The 11,508-nt window shown below is 38.2% G+C and overlaps 2 protein-coding genes across 5 annotated transcripts; one reads left to right on the forward strand and one right to left on the reverse strand.

Moving 5' to 3' along the window:
* The first annotated feature begins 728 nt into the window (after positions 1-728).
* zfx (zinc finger protein X-linked) lies at positions 729-9,500 on the forward strand. Of its 4 annotated transcripts, none has more exons than XM_039666767.2 (8): positions 729-1,169; positions 2,359-2,457; positions 2,542-2,859; positions 3,930-4,085; positions 4,161-4,298; positions 4,382-4,516; positions 5,752-5,910; positions 6,961-9,500. In XM_039666767.2, the coding sequence occupies exons 2-8, from the start codon at positions 2,391-2,393 to the stop codon at positions 8,193-8,195; spliced, it is 2,208 nt and encodes a 735-aa protein (XP_039522701.1). In that variant the 5' UTR covers positions 729-1,169; positions 2,359-2,390; the 3' UTR covers positions 8,196-9,500. The 4 variants fall into 4 exon arrangements, with proteins under 4 accessions (XP_039522701.1, XP_088981806.1, XP_039522702.1 ...); XM_089125680.1 differs by having other exon boundaries at positions 730-1,169; positions 2,545-2,859; XM_039666768.2 differs by having other exon boundaries at positions 731-1,169; positions 5,761-5,910.
* LOC120475942 (lipocalin) lies at positions 9,278-10,698 on the reverse strand. The gene is made up of 6 exons (XM_039666781.2): positions 10,599-10,698; positions 10,376-10,515; positions 10,202-10,281; positions 9,992-10,105; positions 9,797-9,898; positions 9,278-9,711 (listed from the first exon to the last, which is right to left on the reverse strand). Exons 1-6 carry the CDS (start codon positions 10,689-10,691, stop codon positions 9,692-9,694), a joined length of 549 nt encoding a protein of 182 aa, XP_039522715.1. The 5' UTR covers positions 10,692-10,698; the 3' UTR covers positions 9,278-9,691.
* Between the last annotated feature and the right edge of the window lie 810 nt (positions 10,699-11,508).

The following is an 11,508-nucleotide window of genomic DNA, read 5'->3' on the forward strand; positions in this document are numbered from 1 at the left end:
TTTTTACAGCAAAGCTTGATAGAAAGCATAATCCTTTAAAAAACAGTTTTGGGGTAAACATGCAGGTTCTTAGTAGTGTACAAAGGCATTTGATAGTGTGCAGTGACATTATATTTAGGTCCTTTATTCAATTGAAATATGCTGAACAAATATTGCTTTATTAAAAGCATGATTAAAGTTATTTAGAATAATGTAATAAGAGCTTTTTGAATGAGCAGCAGTTTTGTCTTAACAGTGGAAGCTTTAAATTGGTGTATAAATAACCTCAGTACTGGTGTTAGGGGAAAACTAGAATGATCTGATCATCTCTAGCCAGCCACATAATTTAAATCTAATGAGTAATTTTAAAATATATATTTGAGGATGTTATAAGAATTGGAATGAAAATATTGTTATTTCTAGACTTTATTTTATGTATTTTTGAATATCATTATATATGTTTGCTTGGTTCTTGATCTGTAAATAGTCTTTATACAAGTACTTTGGCCTGTAACTAGCCTAATGTTAGAACAAATTTATTTGATGTTCTAGCGAGTTAGTTTCTTATACGAAAATAATAAAAACGTAAACAACCGGATCAATAGCCGTTCATACAGTAAACTGTTTGAATGTGCTACCCAGCTAATATTTCCTACCAAAACAGTTTGCGTAATAATAAGCCATAATGGTCATTTAAACCATTTTATAAGTATAAATCCATTACTGGCTAATCTCCCGAGCTCGCTCTTTCCGCATCATACGCATTTCACGCCGCCGCAAATGAAACCCCATCAAAATACTCATTCACAACCGACTTCCAAAGCGCTGAACAAAAACAAAATCATTCGTTTGAGTTTTAGTCAAAACCGCCCAGCTTTAAATTCGCTGAAGCACTGAAAAAATACAGCATATGGGCCTGCCAAAAGTGCCGGACTGCGGCCACTTGTCTGAGACTCCTTCCGCATTTTCCTGCGGCTCCGAGGCAGTGACGTGCGGCTCTGAAGGCGGCGTAAGCGCCGGAGGAGCTGGAGGCTGCAGCGCCGCGGAGCGCATCAGACTCGGCCCCTCCCCTCCGCGCTCTGCGGCGGCCCGCCCTGCTCACACAAGAGCCCCGTCTGCGTTCTGCCCGAGTCTGGGGGTGGGAGAAGGAAACCCATACGGCCTTGGAAACAAACAAACAAATATAACAGGTAGGCCGCCATGTTTCACATAATCTGAACGTTTAAACGTGTTAAATATGTAGCTAATGGGATATTTTGGAGTGAATTGTGTATTTATCTGTTTGAGAGATTAACGGCGTTGTAATGGCGCGTAGGCCTTTGTTAGCACCGAGCCGCGGCCTTCAGAGGCCTAAACTAGGCCGCGGAGACGACACTCTCAAGACCTGCAAGACTGATTCATAAGCAATTACACATTTATTTCATTTGCAGATTGATTATGCAAACTTTAATTGTGTTATAGATCATTTTGAGTGTCACTGTGCTGCCATTTAAGTATATATTTACAAGGTTTAATTAATTATTTTAATGTATTCAAAATGGCGTTGTCGCTAAGAAGGGGCGTGACAGATGGGTTCTATCAGTGGGCGGGGCTCTGTTCGCTCAAGGCTCCGCGAGGGAACGCCCCTTCTTACTGTCACATTGTAAACAGTACAGATGGGAATAGAAGGGTCAACACTAAAGTACAGGATCAGATTATTGGATTCATGGGAGCTTATTTGGCTTTTATTATTTACATGATGGCAAGATAAAGTCCAGTGATGGATTTTTTTTTTTTTTTTTTTTTTTTACAATTTTTATTTTGAATATGATTGTATTGACTTCCATCTTTAAAAATGTGTTTATTATTTTATGCAATGTATCAAGAAAGACATTATTTCATGTTATGGCATATAACTGATAAATGGCGGTTACTGAAATTCTCTAAAATTGTATCTGAATTAAAAATAAAACACTAATAGCAAAAATCTATTATTTTAAATTTATAATCCACAGTTTATTTCATTTTTGAGATATGTTAAATATTACATTTAACAGTGTTTTTACTAAATGATTTCCATTTTAAAAATTGTTCGCTATTTATTATTTTATGCAATATATCAAGACTATGGATCAAATGTATTGCATAACAGGAATGACGATAATTGCTTTAGTGATGGGAACTACACAAAAAATATCCATATTTGACCATTTTGGTTACTTTCTTTTGTGATGTTCTGGTTATCTTTGTGATGCAGGATATTATGTAATCCTATTGCAAGATAATTCTGACATAATATATAATTTAATGCTGATTTTATGCTGTGAAATTCAGAGTCTTATGTTATGTCTTGTTGAGTCTTGTTATGTTCTGATGGTTTTCTTTTGCGTTTCCCTTCAGGTCTTATATTATGCAGATAACCAGTGGAGACAATGGATGAAGATGTAACGGCTCTCTCTCTCCATTCCCATGAGCCCAAGATCATATTCCATGGGACAGGTAAATTATGATAAAGTCTCTCAGATTGTTGTTTCATGAGTATAAATATATTTATGTATGCACATACGTGTGTTTTTCTCCAAGAAGACGGTGAGGGAGAAGACGAGGTGGTGGTAGAACTGCAGGAGTCGGTTCTCGTGTCTGACGTGGAGGGTGAGAAGATAGCGGTGCACGGCCTCACACACGAGGAGCTGGTAATCCAGGAAGCCATCGAGGATGTGGTGGCAGAGTATGTGCCATGCTCGGATGAAGACGAAGAGCTGGGCACTATTGCAGTGGAGACCTGTGTGATGTCACCTGATGATGTGGCTCTGGAGGATGAAGGACTGCGGGTTGATGTGATGACTGACGCTCAGGTACAGGAGGATCCTGACACCTGTGGAGACTACCTCATGATCTCTTGTGAGTGGCTTCAGCCAGTGAGAATAGAACATTTCTTGAAAAGGATCTGAATATTAATGACTCATTGTTCAGAAAGGTGCTTTTGCTGGCAGTAAGCAGCCTACAGTTAGGGTTCAGTCATATTTACCATTGTTCTGCAAAATTTCAACGGAAATCCATAAGATTGGGAATTTTTTTTTTGCAATGGGTTCAAGATGATTATGTGAATTCTCCATATTGACCAACAGAAAGCTGCTTGGTTTGAAAGTGAAATCTATGTGAGTTGGGCTTCAAACATCGCTACACTGTTAATAGACAATGGATCTTTTTTGTTGAAATTTTGCTAATGTTACTGCACCTTTAGACTGTATGACGTGTTTCTTATTATTATTATTTAGGATGCAAAATATATTGGTACCAATACCAAATCAGTTATCGGCCATTATTTATTTTTAATTTATTTATTATTTTAAGTTATTGGTTGATATTGGATGTTTAATAGTTCATGGTTATTTGCTCCATTTGTACATTTAGATTACATTTGCCATCATCGATCACTCGCTTGGTTTAATCCTCAGTTGTAAGTCGCTTTGGATAAAAGCGTCTGCTAAATGACTAAATGTAACTGACTGAAGTTAATTTTTAAAAGTAATAATAATTTAATAAAACTGTTAAATTTAGTCTTTAGGAATGAATGTCCATTTTTCATACTGAATAATATAATATTGTGATGTCTAAATTTACGAGTTTCATTTAAAATCCGTTGATTTAAATAAAGTAGTATTGTTTTTTAATATAAATATTTAACAATTGTCATAATTAAAACATCATACTATACTTCATAACATGAAATAATTATCAGCATTGGTGCATATCTTATTATTATTAAAGTTAGTGATTTATTCAACACCAGTGTGTTTAATCGTACTGCTGTTGCTGGCTTTTAAAGCTTCCACTTAGTGTCAAACAAGTGGTAAACGAAACTCAAAGTTTATTGCTTTATTCTTTTCACCATTTGACAATACATGCAGGACGCAAGAAAATGCATGTTGCTTGTTTGTCACCATTTGCTTGTCTTGGGTTTATTTCAGTGGATGAGACTGGAAAGGTGGTTTCTGATGGGGATGCTAAAGTCACCATTGAGGGCACTTTAGAAGACGCAGAGGATGTGGACAAGGATGATGATGAGGGTCAAGAGGTCATCAAAGTGTACATTATCAAGGCTCACTCAGGAGAGGAGGACTTGGGTAAGTCAGTCTCCTGCATGTCATTATACTTCATTTCAAACATTTGGGGTTTACACATTTATGGATCATTTACAGGAGGCACCGTTGACATAGAAGACGCAGAGCTTGATGTAGATGAAACTGTGGAGCTGGTGGATCACTCTGGAATGCCTATCAGACAGAAGATGGTGTACATGTCAATGGATGAAGCCAATCAAAGCCAGGATGACATCAGTGAGTCCATTTACTGTCAGTTTGTTATTAAGGCATTTCCTCCAAGTGCCTCTGCTGATACTGTGTGTTCTTGATGTCTACAGATGTGGCTAAAATCACAGATGAGGTCTACATGGAAGTGGTGGTGGGTGGTGAGGACCCGGGAAATCCTCAGCGAACACTTGACAACGCATCACTCAGCAAAGACTTTATGCCCGTGGCCTGGGCAGCTGCTTACAGTAAGTCAAAAACATACACGTCTTATTCAAAAGTTGCATTATGCAGTGTTTTCCACAAACAAAATTCATGGCTATCAATTTTCTACATTAAAGGTGCTTTTAGCGATGTCACATGTTTTTTAGACCAAAACATTTTGTCACATACAGCAAACATCTCCTCACTATCTGCTAGCTGCCTGTCCCCTGAACACACTGTAAAAAAAGTGTTATAACTGACATTCTCAACTACTTTCTGTTACTTTCTCCCGCCCACAACTTTTATGTTTTGTCCCTCTACCACCCCCCCAAAAAAGACCTTTTCTCTATACCTCCAAATACTTTCAAGTTAGCCTACGTGTCGCCACCATACACATCAGCATAAATGCTCCTAAAATTAATTAAAAATTAATTAAAAAAAATAAATTTCTAAATTAATTGAGCATTAACACACAAACCACACTGTTATAAAAGCAAGCAGACTACTGAGTGTATGGTCTGGCATGACTGAAAGTGCACAAGTGCGCTCCCTTAATAATTCCTAAAAAGATTACATCAGTTCATCGCAATCTTATTATTATTTATCAATGAAGCTGAAAATAATATCCACACTTCCTTTGTTATAATTAGAGGATTTGCCAGCATACAGAATTCAGCACTGAGCGGTGAGGGGATTCTATCCCCTTTTCCACTGCATGGTACGGTACGGTACGGCTCGTTTTAAATGGTACCACCTCTGTTAAGGTTCCAAGCGTACCGTACCGATACTCAAATGTGACGTGAACACACTGCAGATCATTGATTGGTCAAAGTCAGACAGAATCATCACTACCAGCATCATTGTATTTGCGAGACATCAAACCTCCTAGATTTAAATAGCCAGTAACAGCCACCGCTGGAGCACCTGTTTTAAAACTACTTGGTTGAAGAAAAAAGAAAGAAAGAAAACTTCCAAAAAATAAATAGCTGAATCGTGGTCTGTGGATGAAGTGCAGACGTTCCTCTCGTTGGTTGCCGAGGGGTCAACGGTATAACGGTCAGACTATAATCCCACCCACTTTGAAGCGGTACTGCAGTGGAAAAGCATTTATGTCACCTAACCCAACTCATTTGTACATTTCCTAATAAGGAAATGGATATTATGCAGTACATTCATTTAATTTAACCAAGTTAAGCGATTAATCACAATTTAATAATTGAGCCCTTTATAATACATACATTTATCTTTAATCGATAGTACGAATGTGTTGGGGATATATGTGTGTCAGGTGGGGAGGAGAGTGAAAGCTGTGAGAACAGGAATGGAGCCGCCAGCGCTCTGCTGCACGTTGATGAGTCTGACGTGATCGAAAGACTCAGTCGTCAACGAAGCAAGAACAAGAGCAAAAGACGGTCAGAACTTCGTCACATTCAGACAGGTACATCTCTACTGCTTTTTTTTAAATATAATTTATTGAATTTAATTATATTATTTGATTCATTACAATTGTTAAGTACATTTCCTCTCAAAAGTTTGGGGACATTAAGATATTTTTTATGTTATTGAACGAAGTCTCACCATGGTGGAATTTATTGGATCGGTAAAGAGTACTATTGTGAAATATTATTCAAATTTAAAATAACTTTTTTCTAATTAAATATTTTTAAATATACCCTTTTTGTTCCATGTGATGCCAAAGAAGAATTTTCAGCATCATTACTCCAGTCTTCAGTGTCACATGATCCTTCAGAAATCAGTTTGTGTTTATAGAAAACATGATACAGTTTTTCAGAATTCTCTAGTTCATTTCTTTTAAAAAATTGGACTGACCCCAAACTTGTGCTCTTCCTCATAGATGTATATAATGAATATAAATTAAGTTTAGTTCAAAATATATATTATTAAATAACTTTTTTTTCAGCTAGATCACATTAAATTAACCAAAAATATATAGAGTGACAGTGACCGTAGAGATGAATAGACTAAAGTTACAGTAAATATGTTTATAAATGTTCCAAAGATTTCATTTCAAATAAATGCTCTTTTTATTTTTTAAATAAATGTTCTTCCTTACTTTCTATTCATCATAGAATCCGGATAAAGAATATGTCATGATTTTCATAGAAATATTAAGCAGCATGTTTTGAACACTGATTTGAAATATTTCTTCAGCAGCAAATCAGTATTTTAGAATGATTTCTGAAGGATCATGTGACATTGAAGACTAATGATGTAATGATGCTGGAAATTCAGTTTTGCCATCACAGGAATAAAATGAATGTGAAATTATATGAAAATATAAATCGGTTATTTAAAATAGTAATAATATTTCACAATATCTCTGTTTTTACTGAATTTTTATTCAAATAAGTGCAGCCTTGGTGAGTAAAGGAGACTTGTTTCAAACGCATTCAAAAATCTTAATAACCCCAAATTTTTGAACAGTAAAGAATATTATATTCATTTTGGTTTCCTTTCTCAACTTCAGCAATCATCATTGGACCTTATGGCCAGCCTCTTACAGTGTACCCTTGTATGCTGTGTGGGAAGAAGTTCAAGTCGCGTGGTTTCCTCAAGCGCCACGCCAAGAATCACCATCAGGATGTCGTAAACCGAAAGAAATACCAGTGTACGGACTGCGATTTCACCACTAACAAAAAAGCCAATCTCCACAACCACATGGAGATCCACACCCTCAGCAGTAAAGCCCCGTTTGAGTGTGAAGTGTGTGGGAAGGAGTTCCACCAGCAGGCGACGCTGTTCTCCCACCGTCTCCAGCACCACCACCGAGAATCCAAGCTTCAGATCTCACCACCCACCAACAAAATGCACATGTGCAAGTTCTGCGAATATGAGACGGCAGAACAAGGACTTCTCAACCGACACCTGCTCGCCGTCCACAGCAAGAATTTCCCTCATATTTGCGTAGAATGTGGGAAGGGCTTCCGGCATCCTTCGGAGCTGAAGAAACACATGAGGACCCACACCGGCGAGAAGCCCTACTCCTGTCTTTACTGCGACTACAAGTCGGCCGACTCGTCTAACTTAAAGACGCACGTGAAGACCAAGCACAGCAAGGAGATGCCCTACAAGTGTGACCGCTGTTTCCAGACGTTCGCCGAACCCGACGAGCTGTTACAGCACGGCCTGACGCACGAGGAAGCCAAAACGCACCATTGCACCCACTGTGACCATAAAAGCTCCAATTCCAGTGACCTGAAGCGCCACATCATTTCAGTTCACACCAAAGACTATCCACATAAATGCGAGGTCTGTGGAAAAGGCTTCCACCGGCCATCCGAGCTCAAGAAGCACTCGGCCGCCCATAAGGCCAAGAAGTTGCACCAGTGTAGGCACTGCAATTTCAAAATCGCAGATCCATTTGTTCTCAGCCGGCATATTTTGTCAGTGCACACCAAGGAGCAGCAGGCTTTTCCGGACAAAAAGAGTCTTAAGAAGACATTTGGACTCGGTCCTCATGGGGGTAAGAAAATTTTGGGCGGCACCGGTTTGTCCAAGGGCCATCGGGAGCGGCGGGTGTACCAGTGCCAGTATTGCGACTACAGCACGGGTGATGCGTCTGGCTTCAAAAGGCACGTGATCTCCATCCACACCAAAGACTATCCTCACCGCTGTGACTTCTGCTCGAAAGGCTTCCGCAGACCGTCGGAGAAGAATCAGCACATCATGCGGCATCATAAAGACCTAATGCCTACCATGTGACCTTGGCAACACCAATCAGAAAGCCATCAGGAAAAGGCCCGTTCTGATGTGGCGGTGGTCTTCGGGGCCAAAAGCTGACCGTTGGAAAGCCAGCTAGCGGCTATTTCAGCGAAATTCTAAATCCACCTACTAATGTGTCCGGTCACAAGCTACACTGCTGTAATGTTTCGAAGACGCATTACTCCAAAGTTTAATCAATCTTTGTCGAGAGTCTAAAACCGTTGTTCTGACCAGCTTTAGATTAAATGCAAAAATAGATTGAAACTTGCGTATTAAATCATCAAGGGTGAACGTTAAGTTTTATGTTGGTGCGTCTGGTTATAAATTTGAATTATGACTCCTGTATCGCATGTTACACGAACCATGTTTGAATAGCATTGATGATTGTGGCGTGTATATGCACATGCGTTTACAAATACGGAAGTGCTAATGCTTTATTGACTGGTTTCTTAGCTTCAGGTAAGCAGAACGTCTAATTAAAATGAATTGGAAATGCTCATCTTAAAAAAAAATAATAATTTGAGAGAAAAAAAGGCTGTTCAGCCCAGATAGGCTTTGGGGAAAAATCAACCTGATCCAAACCGAAATGCATAGTCAACGTTGGTGCGTTAATTTAAAATTCCAGCTGATATTGAATAAAGAAAATAACGGGAGGTTTTCTTGGTAATATTTACAAGAAAAATTATATTGACAATAGTTCTCCGTTTCAAAAAGAGATCTTGAGATTTGATCAGAGTGTGCAGTCATCAAATCAGGCCGAATGGCTGATAATCTAAATTTGTTTTAATTTAGACGCTAGTATGTTTGTGTATTTCTTGAATGTTGCCGTTTGGCTTCTGGTCTGTTTGTTGTAAAACTCACCCTCAAATTATAATTATTATTATTATTAAGATGTTTAGGATAAATTTTATTTTTTACACAGATACTGAAAATGTATAATTTGGAATAAAGAGATTCTTAAAGATGTTATGTTATGTGTATAAGAAATATTTGTAAATACAGAAGTAATAAACAGTATTTTGTGCCCAAAATGTTTATTTGTTTCTTTGTAAAATTGAGAATTTGAATGAATCACGCCAACATTTGTCATTTGTAAACCAATTTAATCCAACAGCAGTAAACAAACCACCCACAAATACAAAAAAAAATGAAAGCACTGTTCATAAAAAATGTGTGGCATTAGTGACAAGACCAACATCAAAAGCTTGCCATAACAGTAAAGAAACATGAGTTCCAACTGAAAAGTAAAATGCATCGTTTGGATAAGGTAATGCTTTGCCATTCTGTCTCCCTCCCTGCTTGAGATGTCCTTTGAAAAAGCTCTGGAGTTACAAAATTGATTTGTCCTCATGTGAGAACAACATAACTGTGTTTAAGGCACAAAGTGAAAAAGACCAAAACCCAGCAGACTAAGGCCAGCAAATTCAGATCTCTTTTCAGATGAAATGATCAGTCCAGCTGAAGTTGTCTTTGTCCTTATTTGATTTAAGAGACCCTCAGGCATCTGAGCACTCTCCTGTAAAAGCAGTAGACAGTCAAATATTAGTTCAATATATAATGTATGATGTATTATAACTGAAAGGGACTATAATTGACTGTACCGTTTTGTGGCAGTATGGCAATGTTTTCCTCAAGGATGCCGGTGTCCAAAGAAAACTGCCTGAATTTCTCCTTTAAGTCATCAGTAATTTCTGTGGTGCGACCTGTGATAGTAACACATTTAGAGTTCGTTCAGCAATTTGTGAAAAAAACAAAAAACATTTCATCTAATGATTGTGTAAAAAGCGAGCTCTTACTGTAAAGTTTGTTGAGAACCTCAGACACATCTCCCTTGGTCTTGATGGTGTGAACGAGCGCGTACTCGTCATATTTGGCGTCAACCACGCGCATGTCATTGTCATTTTGCCAACCTGATCAAATCGAACACATTTAGTCCAAAAGAACAAGTATAATGAGAAAAAAAAACAATCTGACCATTCGATGAAAGCAAAATCAGGAAGACTTACGCTGGCTGTGGAAAACAAAACGTCCTGGAGTCTCGGTTTTCTTGGCGAGGTGCGACATCCTCCAGCAGGAACCGTCACTCCTGAAAAAACAAATGAAGCAATTAGGCTACAGATATTCTTTTGTAATAATGAGAACATTATCAAAAAACTACAATAAAGATAACTTGAGCTTACTTCAGATTCGCGTAACTGAGGTCAAGGTCTCCATCCTCGGTAGCCACCAGCACGGCAGTTCCCATTTTCATGTCAGCCTTGTGACTGACAAACCATTTTGCATTTGTAGCAAAGCCGATGAGATACCATTTTCCACCCATCTGTAGAGAATACAGAGAGTTTAGTCCAACTTAACCTGAGAACTTCCTCAAATCGTATTAATAACTCAGAAGAGATAATTTACCTTCTCCAGGTCGAAGTCAGTCATGGGCATGACCTCAGCGGAGGCGAACACCGCACAGAGCAGAACGCACAGCATCTTCAATGCGACAGTCATGGCTGTAGAAGTGTATGGTTCTCTCTCTCAATGCAGTTCAGAGGGAAAAGTTGGGCTGTGAGGAGAACACGAATGGCAGCCCCTGTTTTATCCTCAGTGAGCCCCCCAAACCCTCCTTTCTCCAGTCCCTCCTCCAAAAGGAGGAATGATAATTACAGTCGTTACACAACGCGCAACATCCACGTGTGGATTTTTCCAGGTAGCCTATAGCCTAATGTGGGTTCGTGAACACTTTTAATACTTTTTGTCCCCCTCGGGCTGATGCCCCGATTAACCTTCAGCATGCATGCAAAAGATTTTTAATGTTTTTGTAAAAAGTCTCTGACATGCATGCTATCATGATCAAAAATGTTGAGACAATTTTTATTTTACAATAGTATTACAATTTTAAAAAGCCTGTTTTTAATATATAAAATGTAGCCTAATATATTCCTGCATTTAACAAATAACAAACGTTATTCAAGATTCAACCATTTTTCTTTATTAATCCGGTAATGTAATTAATTTAACTGCAATGACTTAAATATCCAACTTGATCGAACTTAAAAAGGCAGCAACCTGTTTTGAATGGTAGACTGGAAATTATGCCTGAATTAAGACTAAATAAAAGTGATTGTTAGAATGCAAAGCAAAATATCAAACATGCATTGTATCCAAGTCAGCATTTGCTCTTTGATTTTCATGTGTGTAAAGTATTATAGGGCAAGTCCTGCAGAAGCAACTCATTTGGGGTTTAAATGAATTTATTTCATTTCTTTTCCATAAGAAAATGATTTCCTCAGGATACTTTTTGGAATGTTGGATGTGCAACATGTTT

Source organism: Pimephales promelas, chromosome 22 (genome assembly GCF_988280905.1).
Source record: "Pimephales promelas chromosome 22, fPimPro1.hap1.1, whole genome shotgun sequence".
Lineage (NCBI taxonomy): Eukaryota > Metazoa > Chordata > Actinopteri > Cypriniformes > Leuciscidae > Pimephales > Pimephales promelas.